Source organism: Trametes versicolor, assembly GCF_000271585.1.
Source record: "Trametes versicolor FP-101664 SS1 unplaced genomic scaffold TRAVEscaffold_1, whole genome shotgun sequence".
Taxonomy (NCBI): Eukaryota; Fungi; Basidiomycota; class Agaricomycetes; order Polyporales; family Polyporaceae; genus Trametes; species Trametes versicolor.
Genome location: NW_007360321.1, coordinates 3,625,328 through 3,638,606, shown reverse-complemented (window position 1 = coordinate 3,638,606; position 13,279 = coordinate 3,625,328). Strand labels below are relative to the sequence as shown.

General features: G+C 60.4%; 3 protein-coding genes across 3 annotated transcripts; 1 reads left to right on the top strand and 2 right to left on the bottom strand.

Moving 5' to 3' along the window:
• Positions 1-1,265: 1,265 nt before the first annotated feature.
• TRAVEDRAFT_62320 (kinesin-domain-containing protein) lies at positions 1,266-5,066 on the bottom strand. Its single transcript, XM_008034291.1, has 9 exons — positions 4,727-5,066; positions 4,281-4,673; positions 3,599-4,225; positions 3,232-3,546; positions 2,918-3,173; positions 2,757-2,863; positions 2,389-2,703; positions 1,615-2,324; positions 1,266-1,554 (listed from the first exon to the last, which is right to left on the bottom strand). The coding sequence occupies exons 1-9, from the start codon at positions 5,000-5,002 to the stop codon at positions 1,443-1,445; spliced, it is 3,111 nt and encodes a 1,036-aa protein (XP_008032482.1). The 5' UTR covers positions 5,003-5,066; the 3' UTR covers positions 1,266-1,442.
• Positions 5,067-5,263: 197 nt separating this feature from the next.
• On the top strand, positions 5,264-10,132 carry TRAVEDRAFT_68623 (uncharacterized protein; the record flags this gene model as incomplete). Its single annotated transcript, XM_008034992.1, has 9 exons — positions 5,264-5,407; positions 5,528-8,131; positions 8,183-8,581; positions 8,640-8,765; positions 8,826-9,001; positions 9,067-9,248; positions 9,310-9,572; positions 9,625-9,893; positions 9,951-10,132. The coding sequence occupies 9 exons, from the start codon at positions 5,264-5,266 to the stop codon at positions 10,063-10,065; spliced, it is 4,278 nt and encodes a 1,425-aa protein (XP_008033183.1). The 3' UTR covers positions 10,066-10,132.
• A 291-nt stretch (positions 10,133-10,423) lies between these two features.
• On the bottom strand, positions 10,424-13,161 carry TRAVEDRAFT_42347 (uncharacterized protein; the record flags this gene model as incomplete). The annotated part of the gene is made up of 3 exons (XM_008034028.1): positions 10,424-12,595; positions 12,652-12,958; positions 13,013-13,161. 3 exons carry the CDS (start codon positions 13,159-13,161, stop codon positions 10,424-10,426), a joined length of 2,628 nt encoding a protein of 875 aa, XP_008032219.1.
• Positions 13,162-13,279: the final 118 nt, after the last annotated feature.

Below are 13,279 nucleotides of genomic sequence, written 5' to 3'. Positions count from 1 at the left end.
CCCTCTCTTCATCCTCGACCGGATCCCCTACACCCAACGCGACCCGGACGAGGACGAGATCGAAGAGTACAACCGCATCGCTCTCGACCTCCCGCGCGACTCCAGCGCCCCACCTTCGGCGGGCTGGTCGCGCCTCAGCCGCTACGAGGAAGACCACTTGGAGTGGTTCAACTATGAAACCTTTGCTTTCCCTCACGTCCCCAGGCCCGTGGTCACGGAGGACCCGCACGGCGAGCCGGACACCCTAGTGGACTCACCATCGGATGAAGACGACGACCAGACACACGTCTTCGGCATCCCAGTCTTCAACCTCGACCGCATTCCCTTCACGCAACGCGACCCCAACCAGGACGAGATCGACGAGTACAACCGCATCGCACTCAACCTCCCGCGTGAGTCCAGCGCTGCACCCTCGGCGGACTGGGTGCTCCCCAGCGACTATGACGATGACTGGGAGGAGTTCGACGCTGTCATGTGCCTTTTCCCTCCCCTCGCCCTCCCCGCGGACATGGAGGACCCGTACGGAGAGCCGAGCGCGCCGATGGACTCGCCATGGGATGAGGACGACGACAAGACACGCGTCTTCGGCATCCCGCTCGCCGACCTCGACCGTACTCCCTTCACGCAGCGCGACGCGGACGACAAGGAGATCAACGAGTACCTTGACGCTTCCCTCGGCTACAAGCTCCGACCCGACTCCAACGTCCCGCCCGCTCAGGGATGGTGGAAGGGCAGCGAGTACGACAAGGCGAAGCTCGACGACTTCCTCCGCACTGCCCTCACCATGCCACTTGACTCTACCCCCCTGCCCACGACAGGCTGGCTCCTCCCTAGCGGCCACGACGAGAACCGGCATAGGGACGAGCTCGCTGCCTATGCTTACCCCGGATTCCCTATCCCTGAGCATCTGAGGATTCCAGTAGTGAGGATTCCGGTGGATACAGGATAGCACGTTTGATTTACTGTACCTATTTCTATACTGTCTTTACTCGTCCCTTGTTCCATCTTTCTGCATTTGTGGCTTGTATCTAGCCTTGTGTATCTATCTTCGAGATTTATCATCATAACTTCTCGAGCTCTTTCTGTGTGCATACAGCCAGATCCGACACGATGCTCTCGGCCGCGGGTCAAGATGGCTGTTTGGCCAAAATGGTCTTCTTGTGCAGTCTCACAATCACCTATTCATCTGGGAGATGAGGGGACGCGGGACACGAAGGGGCCTCTCACCGAGGCGGGATACGGTTTTTCTAAGTGATCATGTCTGCGTGCGATTGTGGACAAGTACAGTGCCAGGAAGTTCCTCAATACGATACAAAGTGTGTGCGCGATGATTTGTTGCAGGTTCTATGCGGATCTGAGGGAAATGAAGCACGCTACGGGGCTATGTCGAACAGCCCCTACAGCTCGAGCTCGCGTTGAAGTTGACGCGAAGACACTGCAGTCTACCGCTTGCTGCCGCGGGTGCTGCGTCGGAGCTGTCTACCGTCTTCTTGCTCCTCTGCCATCATGCTCTCGATCTCGTCCTCCGTCATAACGCGGCCCTTGCCGAGCTGTCTGCACAACATGTTAGATTGTTCGGTTCATGCAGAATCACCAGAATGAGAGACGACTTACCGCTTCTTCTTCTTCGCCGTCTCGACCTCCCCCTTCTTCGGGACGTACTCCGTACCGGCCGCAGCCTCCTCGCGCGCCTTGCGGTTGGGGATGATGACGGTGGAGTCGTCCGGGTCGCCCCCGAGCGAGAGCGCGTCGAGGTCGTCGCCGAGCTCCGCGACCGCACGGGAGGAGGCGGAGGCGCGCGTCGAGCGTCGTCCACGCGCCGCGGTTTGCGCTGCGCGCTTCGTCTTTGCAGTCTCGAGAGGCGTCGCGGAAGCCTTGCCTTTTGTCGTGGTGACCTTAGGTTTAGCGGCGGGTTTGGCGGTGGGAACCTCAGACGCCTCGGATTCGGACCACTCCCCGACCGAGTCGTGCTCGAACTCGGACGGAGACTCGGCTTCTTCTTCTTCGTCGTCGTCGTCGATGAACTCGTCCGAGTCCGAGTCATCCTCCTCGAGCTCGCTGCCGCTCTCGTCATCCTCGGCCGCACTTGCGGTCTCACCATCATCTGTCTCGGTCGCATCCACATCCATCTCGTCGTCTGTACCGGGCCTCTTCGCCGCTGTAGTCTTCCCTTTGGAGGGAGGAGTCGTGCGCTGCTTGATCGTCGACTGGCGCTTTGCCGGGGGCCGACCCTTGCCTGCGAGCGGGGACGGTGTACGGCTGCGCGCACCAGAGTCGGAAAGAGCGCCCACTTCTGAGTCGGTGCTCTCTTCGTCGGCATCGTGCTGCCCACACAAATATTATCAGCCACAACCTTCGCCGACTTGGAAGATGCGATCGAGCACATACCCCGGCGACGGACGACTGCGCGTCCTCATGCTCGCTCATGCGGAGCTGGCCGATCGCGTCCGAGTCGACCGAGTCCGCGACGGAGTCCGAGTACCCGCCCTCGGAGCGCGGGACGTGGCTGCCGCCGCTGAGCAGGCGCGAGCGCTGGATCATGTCTAGCTTCGCGTCCATCTTCTCCTCGTTGTGCTCCATCACCCGCATGAGCCGCCGCGCGAACATGTCCTCCATGCTCCGCATGCGCTCCTCCATCTCGCCCATGACCTCCTCCCGCGTCTCGGCCTCGATGAGCGCGGTGCGGATGTGCGCGTCGTACAACTGTATTGTGGGTGAGCAGAGGCGGGCGTGGCCGGTTTGCGTTGTGTGCGCACCTGCATCCGGAGTTCCTCGATTTCGTCGAAGAGCGCGTTGACGAGAGGGTTAATGGGTTCATCGTCTTCGACACTCGTCTCTTCGCCGTCGTCGATCTCCTCGTCCTCTGCCCCAAAGTTAGCGCTACGAATGGATACCGATCACAAGTTTGGTTGCGAACCTTCGAGCACTTCCAGATGCGCCTCGCTTGCCTTTCTGCCCGCGCCGCCGTATGAGAGAGTGACCTGCCTGCGGTGAGGCCCGAGGGCTGAATTTGCACGAAGCCCGTTCGTCTTCGCCTTGGTCGGGCTGGGCGGTGGGCGCGCCGCGTTGGTGGCGGGCACGGTGCACACCTCGCGAGCGAGGGCGGAGAACTTCATGACGTGCACGTTCTCGTCAAAGCCCGTGTCGTACGGGTTCACATTCACGATCATGACCTGTATTCACACCCGCATCAGAGTCCTGCAAGCCGTGCGACTGAAGGAGTTCACTCACAGCCCGTCCCTCGCCGACGAAGTAGTCCATGAGCACCTCAGTGAGCTTGCTGTGCCGGAAGGGCACGAGCGCCAGCCCGCGCTTGACGTCGCGCGTGTCCAGTCGCGAGCCTGGTGCGACCCCTTGCTGCAGGCTCCGTGCCAGTGCGCGCTGGTTCGCGCGGAGCGTCTCCATACACTGCCCGAGCACCATGAGCGACTTGTTGATGTTGCCCGCCTCACGCAGGCGATCGCCAGACGTGTGCGTGTGCTTAGTACGTTCAGAGCCTGCGAGGTCGACCAACGTCAGGCGCGCCGTCTGGATGGAGGTGGGATCCTGGAGGAGAGAATTAGTATTCGACATAAGTGCCCATAATAGAGTCATTTACGTGTCGCTCGCCACGGTGCACGCGCAGAACCTTGATGGTGACAAGTGCGTGGCTGCGACTGCTCTGGCTGTTCGCGAGGGTGCCGAAGACACGGCGGTGCAGCTGACCAAGGCGCAGGAGCTCCTTCGCCTCCGCTGCGCTCCGTACGCGCACCTGTCTCAGGCCTGCCACGTATTTGCCTGCGCTCGTCGTATCGCCATCGCCATCACCGTCGGCCAGCGGACATGGCTTGACTGTGAGCGCTTTTCGAGTCAGCAACAAAGGGTGTGCCTTGTTGTTTGATGGAACGGGCAGGTTCAAGAAAGAGGACGTGGGTCGCGGAATGCTGGATGCACCTCGAGCAGGGGTGCCTTGCGAGCTAGGAGGCGGGCCGCCTAACTCCAGAGAGCCGAAGAGATCGTATACTTTCTCGTTGTATACCTCGGCGTAGGAGAGCCAGATTGTATATTCATAGTTACGATCCAGTTTCAATGCAGTAGGGTCGGTGTCGGCCGAGCCGGATCTGGGTAGGTCGTCTTCGAGAACGTCGGCAAGAGCGGTGGTACCACCTTTACTTGGCAAGCGGATGGTCGTTGGTTCGTCAGACTCGGACGCCAGCTCTATGCCTTGGAGGCGTACTGGTCTGTACTACAGATTGTCATTTCGGCATTGCGGACAGGCTTCACAACAATGCAAAGCTTACTCTGTCTTCCCCGTGCAAGCCCTCGATGCTGTTGAAGATGACGTCCAAAGTTCGGGGTAGGATTCCAGCACTACCGTGAGCGTTGCCTCCCTGAATGGTGTACGTTTTCCCAGAGTTCGTCACTCCATATGTGAAAAGCAGCCCGTTCCGACCTTCGAGGACGTCACGGACGAGAGGCAGCGTGGTCTTGCCGAAGAATTCGGGTTGTTGAGTATCAGGAGGGAACACATGGGAGAAGGTGTAGATGGAAGAGGGGTTGATGGTGGACATTCGCGAGCGGGATGTCGAGGACGATGGGTCAGTCAGTCGGACGGAGGTGTCTGTGAGCGGTTCAAGGTACGGCTCGTATGCACCTTCGCCCTCGTCTACTCGAGGGCGGATACGGAGGTACGCCTGTAGAACCAGAGTAAATCGCCGACGATTGGTCGGTCATCTTTCTTACGCACCTTGATAGGCTCCCTGTCATTATCCGGAGGGAGCAGGATACTCCCGGAGTTCTGCGAGGACTTCGGAGAGACATTCTGGCCGTTCGTCTTGGATTCTGGAGAGTTGGCTCGGTTTACAAGAGGTTTGCGCGTCATTTTCTTCGGTGCAGAAGCGGCGGCAGCGGTTGATGACTTGGAAGCTGTACGCGTGGTCCGCGCAGGTGCGGCGGGTGCAGCGGTGGCAGCCTTTGTCCGAGTCGATGCGCGGGTCGATGGGGCGCGAGGTTTGCTTGCCATGCTGCTTTCGAGTGCGTCCCAGACAGAAACGGTCCGTCGCAGTACGATGAGATCGATGTGGGCGGCGAGGTGGGAGAGGAAGGCAAGGATCGATATGCGAGTCGCGAGGTGCGGCAAGCGGAACCATGAGGAACGCGTCGGTCACGTGTCCGACGCGTTCTATTGTGAAGCGCGTTTCGGGAATCGGGATCAACGCGTCTCTTGTCCACAACCACCATCCCTCCCGCCTCGTCTTGCTTGGATGCCTCTGGACTGTTGACTATGTCGAAGAAAGCATCTCCCCACAGGCGCCGCTCTATCGCCGTTCTCGGTCATGGCCAGGCAAAGACCAGCAGCAGGCGGCGCGCATACAGTATCGCGCCAGGAGAACGACTCAGCCCCTCAGCTAAGGCACGGCGACTGTTGGTGAGTCCTGTCTGTTCTTCACGTCATGTCAGACTTTGCGTGCATTTTTACACTTGAGAACGCGTATCGTGCACTCACGCCTGAACATGGTTGATTCGTCTAACGCATATACTCCCCTAGGCTCCGCGCAAAAGCATCTTGAAGGCTTCTATCAATCTACCCCCACAACATGCTAGGCCGTCTGACGCAGCTGAGTCCTCTACATCCGGTGCCACGGACGACAGCAACATGACCCAAACCATGGACTTCACCCAAGTTCATGGCGGCCCTCGCAAGAGTCTTGCGAGCCGGCGCGTCAGTTTTGCTGCGCACACCCATGTCCGTCTCTTCCACAAGGACACGCCCGACGGGAAGAGTCCAGGTGACTCCTCTCCCGCCGCGCCAGAACCGCCCGCTTTCGTCACTCGCGCCGACAACGATGAGAACGCCGTTCCGGGCCCTTCTCAGCCGCCGCGTCGCGTATCCTTCCGTCGCAGATCTTCCGGTGTCAGCGAATACGGGGAGCGCTCGATGGATATGGACATGGACGACACTGCGCCCCTTCCTCAGGACTTTCTCAACCACGGAGGAGATATCTCTACTGGTTCTGCTGTGGAGGACGATGAGTTCACGGAGGACGAAGATGACGGCTCAGATATGGAGGTGACTGAAGCGATTGCGCTAAACATCGAGCGAAAACGTTCTCTCTCGCTAGGAGGCAAACGAGCATCCCTCGGCGGCCCTCAGCGTCGGCGAAGCTCAATTGTCACTGCCACGCAGCATCAGAGCGAGAACATACCCCCGCGCGATGGCCAAGACATACCGGAAGACGACTTCTCCTTCGATCTCGATGGCGAAGAAGACTTGACGACCGGCTCCGCACACACCGGCTCCTCCTTCACGTCCGAAGGCTCTTCCGGAGAACCGATGGAGTTCACCATTCCAATCTTACCGTCCATGCGACAACCTTGGGAGCCGGACCCCGTCTGGCTGCAACTCCGCGCCATGACGCATTCAGGCCATGAACCGTACGAGCCGCCACCCCCCGAGTCCGACGACGATGCAGTCATGATTCAGCCGTCACCCGGGCATGCGCAGCAGAATTACGGCCAATCGTTCGGCGAAGACGACGATGGAGGAGAGGCAGATATGGACCTCACATCTGCGATGAACCGGCTGCAGCATGCACGTGCTTCGCTCGGACTAGGGCAGCCCACTCTGCAGCAAGGAGACGATAGCTTCAGCGATGAGGAACCACAGCAGGAGCTGGAACCACAGGATGACACCTTCACCACCACGGATGATAGCTTCGGCGATGAGAGTGCAGACCTTGACAACCGGACGATCAACCTGACCCAACGCACGAGTCTTGGCACGCTCGAGTCATCGATGGATATGACAGACATCCACGGCGGAGTGATTCGAAATCCCGTTACACCGGCTGCAGCGAGGGAACCGCCCCAACCTCCCCCGCAGGCTGAAGAAGCGGAGTCTCTTGGGCGTTCATTGTCAGGCCGTGTGTTCAGCGCGCCGACCTCAAATACTTTAGGGTCAAGTGTATTTAGCGCCCCCGCCACTGGTCTTAGCTCTAGTGTGTTCAGTGCACCTCCTACCGGCCTGGGCTCCAGTGTGTTCAGTGCGCCAACACCCGGCACACTAGGCTCCAGCGTCTTCTCTGCCCCAGCCCCAGCCGCCGCATCCAACCTCCAGAGCAATCCTCGATCCCCCTCCAAATCTCCCGGACCGGCGACCATCCCAAAACCGTTCACGTTCAGTCTCCCTCGCGCCGGTTCGCCTTCGAAGATCCCTACCCCCAGTGCCAGCTCTCATCGGGGTACGGCAGCATTCGCTCCTCCCTCCGTGCCCAAGTCGCCCAAGAGGCCGGCATTCAATGTCCCCAGTACCGATGAGGGCGGTCCTGGTCCGGCGAAGCGTCCCGCAGTAGGACGGCTCTCTGTCGCTCGCACTGCGGCGTTCGAACAGCCCGAACCCGAGGACCCTCCTTCCGCCCCCAACGACACCGCAGAGATTGCGCCGCAACCTATTGCTGGCACAACTGGCAACCGACGCTCCAGCATGATCCGTCGTCCCGCAGGCTACTTCGCGCAACGCAAGAGCTTGGGGGCGGGTGTCCTGCCTCCTCAGGCCTCTTTCTCTGGGGCTTCGACGGCCAACGCATCCGGCGCGAAGGCAGGAAACGGAACGGGCCTTCGGCCACGCGCGAGCATGGGCGCGCAGCCATCGGGCGCGGGTCTGAGTATGCCACTTTCTCGGACGCACAGCGATCCTGGGCCCGCGGACCGCGCTGGGTCGGCGGAACAAGGCGCCTTGTACCCCGACTTGACACAGCTCAGCAAGGAAGCTGAGGCGCAGCGCGCTGCCAGCCCTTCTCCCGCATCGGGCAAGGGGAAGGAATGCGACAGAGAAACAACGCGCCAGGCGACCGCGGTCCCGAGTACAACACGGGGCTCCCCTGCGCCTGCTTCCCCGAGAGTGGCGTCTCCCGCTCCTCAGCAGAAGGTAGCTTCTCCGTCGCCAGCTGTGGCGAGACCGTCGGCTTCTGCGCCCATCCGAGGGCGACCAGTCACGCACATAGAGAAGCCCGCGGGGTCGCAAGCGCGAATAATCGATGTGTCGATGGCTCTGGACGGCGAACCGGATGCGTCGATGGCCCAGGGATCCGCAGGCATCTCGCAGGCATGGCGGGACGGTGTGCCCGACGAGCCATTGCAAGACGACGATGGGGTAAGCTTCGTGTCTGGCCACATGTTAAACATGTACTAACTTTCTTCGCAGCCCACCATATCGATCGAACAGTTCTTCCAGATGACCGGGATCCGCTTCATGGACGAGCTCACGATGCACAAGCCGCGCCGCTCCACTGTCATGCCCGGCCAGCTCCGTCCGCGCGCCCGCCGGCGGTCCTCCTCGCGCGATCCCGCCAGTTCCATCGGCCCTGCTGGCTCAGGCGCGGGAGGGGACGAAGAGGCGATTCCGCTCGCTGAGTTCGCCGTCACGATGGCGATGGACATGCCGCGGCTGGATCTATACGGTGCGGTTGCGCGCGACCTGACCGCGTACATCCAGGAGTGCAAGAAGATCTACCGTGAGGCGGAGGAGGAGGCGCTCAAGGTGACCCCTGGACTGTTCAAGGAGTTTGCAATTGTGGACGAGGCTGAGCAGGCGATGCTCATTGTGAGTTATGTTGCATGCTTGTGAGGCACGAAAAAGCTGACGGGGCCCAATATTATAGCACCAACTGAAGCTCATTAAAGCCAACAATATGGGAACCGCGAAATCTCAATGGTATGACTGGAAGCTTCAGTGGGTTGAGCAGCTGTACGAGTCGGCCGCGCAAGGCTTTTCAAATCTGGAATCCGTACGTGCTTCCCCGCGCCGCGCTGTCTGTTTTTTTCTAAATGTATGCCGCACCCCGTAGGACGCGACGTATCTTGCAGGAGTCATCAAGGAGGCGCAGGACATTCTGCCTCAGCTCCGGGATGAGTACGCGGAAGTCACCCGACTCCTCGAGCAGGAGCAGGCCGATATCGATGAGATCGAGAACTCGGACAAGGACTTCCTGAACGAGCTCAAGGCGACCATCGCTGAGCAAAGGTACGTCTCTTCCTCTAGCGCGGTGTCCCTCCCAGTAGACGTATTGAACGCGCGCCGATGCCCAGCACGGAAATCGAGGCGTTCCGGGCTGACGTTTCTGAAGCGAAAGCGAAGCTCGACCGGCTCGACGAGAAGCTCGTTGAAATCGACGCGCAGAAGGCGGAAGCCACGAGCGCGATCGCCGAGGCCAAGCACATCATCCACATCCAGAAGGAGAGCACCAGCGTCGAGGTCTTCCGACTCAAAGGTGCGTCGCATACGCACACTCGGTGAAGTCGTCGATACTCACCGATGCGCGTTCCCCTTAGACGAGCTAGAGGCCCTACAGGACCTGCACTTGTGGCGCGCTGTGAAACACACGCCGGACCTGGTCGAGTTCTTATATGCGTCAAAGTACCACGTCACGCTGCCCTGCCGGAACTTCAAGCCCGTCTTGTCGCAAGCAACGATCGTGCGCACGAAACAGTCGCGCCTCAAGGAGCGCGACGCGTTCCCGCAGTTCACGGACCTCGTCGTGAAGACCGCGGGTGTGCTCCTCGCCGAGCGCAACGAGAAGCTCGAGATCAAGCAGGTCCGTCTACCGTCTCGCTTGTCCGCCCGTATACTCACACGCAGCCCTACAGGTCATCGAGCTGCTCGGCGACTTCTGGTCCTCGTGCGCGCAGCTGCGCTCGCAGCTCACCTTCCTCGCGATCAAGTGGCCGGTCGCGGTCGAGGCGCTCGCAGACGACACCGGCGCGCTTTTCTTGCGCGCGACCGTGACGATGATGCTTCCCGCCGCCCACAGTAAGGCACACGTCACGTTCCTCTGGGACCGCGACACGTACGCACGCTGGCCGCTATCCGTCGGCGGGCTCAAGGCGGACGTGCAGGTCGCGTATGGCGCTATCAAGTACGTAGGCTCGTGCCTGCCTGTGCGAATCATCACTGACGGGTTTTCTGGGTATAGGCGGGAGACGATCTTGGACCCGATCTTAGGGCGGATTTCGCAGGCCTCGCATTCGGACAGTCACGGGTGCCTCTTGGATGCGTGTATCGAGGCCACGGAGCAGTCCGAGCAGTGAGAAGCTTATGTTGTTATGTATACCCTTGTCCGCGGCGTTGTATTGCGTTTACTACCCTATGTCCTTGCATACTACCTGTACTCTATCATATCTTGTATGTTCTTCTCGCGCGTTCTTATACGAAATGTAGTCCGGTTCTTATCTGTGGCATTCATGAGCAAATCAGCGTGGTTGATGTGCTCAGGCTCATGCTGGAGAAATCGTTGCGATGCTTGGTAGTTTAAGGAGCGCGGTGGGCGCATATTTGATGATAAATACCCGACAGATACACAAGGCTAGCTACGAGCCACAAATGCAGAAAGATAGGACAAGGGACGAGTAAAGACAGTATAGAAATAGGTACGGTAAATCAAACGTGCTATCCTGTATCTACTGGAATCCTCACTACTGGAATCCTCAGGTGCTCCGGGATGGGGAATCCGGGGTATGCATACGCGGAGACTTCGTCCCTATGCCGGTCGTGGCCACTGGGGAGGAGCCAGCCAGTCGAAGGCAGGGCGGAGTCGAGCGGCATGGTGAGGGCAGTGCGGAGGAACTCGTCGAGCTTCGCCTTGTCGTACTCGCTGCCCTTCCACCATCCCTGAGCGGGCGGGACGTTGGAGTCGGGCCAGAGCTTGTAGCCGAGGGAAGCGTTAAGATACTCGTTGATCTCCTTCTCGTCCGCGTCCCGCTGGGTGAAGGGAGTCCGGTCGAGGTCGGCGAGAGGGATGCCGAAGACGTGCGTCTTGTTGTCGTCTTCTGCCCATGGTGAGTCCACTGGTGCCGTCGGCTCCCCGTACGGATCCTCCATGTCCTCGGGGACGCGGATGCCGGGGAAACCGAAGGTACCAAGGTCGACCGCCACCCAGTCCGTGTCGTAGTCGGCGGGGATCGCGGGCGGGACGTTGGTGTTGGGAAAGAAGTCGAGCGCGGTGCGGAGATACTTGTCGAGCCTGTCGTCGTTGTCGCTGCGTCTCGACCATCCCTGAGCAGGCGGGACGTTGGAGTCGGGCCAGCGCTCCAGGCCCAATGCGGCGCAGAGGTACTCGTCGATCTCCTCTTCGTCCGCGTCCCGCTGGGTGAAGGGAGTGCGGTCGAGGTCGGCGACAGGGATGCCGAAGACGCGTGTCTTGTCGTCGTCTTCATCCCATGGCGAGTCCACCGGTGCGCTCGGCTCTCCGTACGGGTCCTCCATGTCCGCGGGGAGGGCGAGGGGAGGGAAAAGGCACATGACAGCGTCGAACTCCTCCCAGTCCTCGTCATAGTCGCTGGGGAGCACCCAGTCCGCAGAGGGTACGGCGCTGGAGTCCCGCGGGAGGTTGAGCGCGACGCGGTTGTACTCGTCGATCTCGTCCTCGTCCGGGTCGCGATGTGTGGAAGGGAACCGGTTGAGGTTGGAGAGTGGGATGCCGAAGACGTGCGTCTGTTCGTCGTCTTCCTCGGTGTTGGCGAAAGAGGTAGTGAAGGGTGAGGCCGGGGTTGGCGAGTGAGCCTGGAGGGATGCCGAGGAAGAGTCAGAGGCCAGGGGGGAGACGGCGACCGAGGCCGAGGGTGAATATGAGTCCAAGGACTCCAAAGCAGAGGATTCTGACGAGGAAGAAGAGTGGGTGGCGGAGGACCAGGGCCGCAGTCCGGACGCGAAGGAGTCGAAGGACGGGAGAGGCGGCGAGTCGGCGGGAGTTGGCTGAGGGGCGGGCTCATCCAGGAAGGGGTCGTCCAGGTCAAGGCGGGGGAGGTGCCATGCCCGCAGTTCGTGTCTCGTAGGGTGCCAGACGGGAGTGGTCGCGTCGCGTCGCCAGTATCCGCGCCTGGGGGGTGCATTGTGGTCGGGTTGCATGTTGAGGGCGGATCGGAGGAACTCGTCTATTTCCTCGTCGTCCGAGTCCTCTGGCATCCAGAACTCCTGGCTGTGAGATCGGGTGTATGTGGTGGGGAGTGGGCGGGGGGATGGCGTGGGTGTCTGGTAGTCGTCCGTGAAGAGCGAACCCGAATGCAAGTCGCCAGTCCTGATGGTGAATGCCGGGAGAAGACAGGGTGCCGGTGTAGGCTCGTCGAACGGATCGTCGAGGACATGCTGATGGAGTCGCGCGATGTCAACCTCGTACAGAACACCGTGCCAGATAGGTACGGTGGTCTTCTCTCGCTCGGAGTCTGCTGTCTGCAGTGGCGCTGGGGCATTGTAGCGCTCTGTGCGAACCTGGTAGACAAGGGGCCGCGACGGTGGGGGTGTCACCTGGACTGCATCCACAAGACTAGGGGAGGCCGACACGGAGGGCGTGACGATGGGTGAGATCGGGCTTGATACCGCGATGTTCACCTCGGGGATGCTCGTAGGGGAGCGGTTGGAAATGAAAGCGAGTGGGTTGTAGGAGACGTCTTCGGGTGTGGCGTCGTGGCTGTCGTCGCGATCTACATGGGCGTCGCCGAGTATGGTTGCGAGTGGTGTTTCGGGGTGGAGGTCGAGGATGATCGTGGGCTCAGAAGTCGGCAAAAGGTCAGCAGGAATACGAGTTCCCGCGCCCGATTTACCGTCTTTGAACTGCATGATGAACTTTGTGGGGAGCGGTCAGCGTCATTCTTGCTGATACTGATGAACAAAGAACGAACCTCGACAGTGCTCGAAGACCCGGTGCAGCCATACCGGATGACCTCGTAGATGGCGTACACACCGAGGAGACATGCGATGCCGGTGAAGACGCCGAGGACGATGTATAGCAGGAGGGAGAGTTGCAGTGAACCTTGGGCGCGCGGTGCGAAGGGCGTGTTGGGACCGGGTGTGGAGTTCAGTGCGTGGTTGGAGTCGGTCTTGAGGTTCTTGAATCCGTCGCCGAGGATGTTGAACGAGTCAGCTCCCCCCGAGAGGGCAGCGACAGTGCTCGAGTCCAAGGTCTGGATACGCTTGAAGTTGGTGGAACTGGTAGCGTTGATGAGTACACAGGCTCGTCAGCAGATAAGGTGTGGAACATACCCAGCGATCTGCATGAAGGCAGAGACCGAGGAGAGGGAGAGGGTGCGGAGGCGAGAGACGGTAGCAAGGAGGTCGACCGAGGATTGACTGAGGAAGACACCCCAGAGGGCGCAGAGGCCCCAGGTGAGAATGACTGAAGCGGTGATCATGGTGGTATGTTGGAGAGAGGGAGTCCGCCCTGGGAGAGCCTTATATCCCACCGGCGAGTTGGGAGGCTGACCGCCTTGACGGCCCTCGGCGGTGTTACCCATCCCGCCAGCCTCCTCG

Bases quoted from the DNA above. Each gene is read 5' to 3' on its own strand.
- TRAVEDRAFT_62320 (XM_008034291.1), bottom strand. From the start codon at position 5,002: ATGGCAAGCAAACCTCGCGCCCCATCGACCCGCGCATCGACTCGGACA. The intron at 4,226-4,280 runs GTAAGCTTTGCA...GACAATCTGTAG, and splicing joins GCTTGCACGGGGAAGACAGA to TACAGACCAGTACGCCTCCA. The intron at 2,864-2,917 runs GTTCGCAACCAA...ACTTTGGGGCAG, and splicing joins GCATCTGGAAGTGCTCGAAG to AGGACGAGGAGATCGACGAC.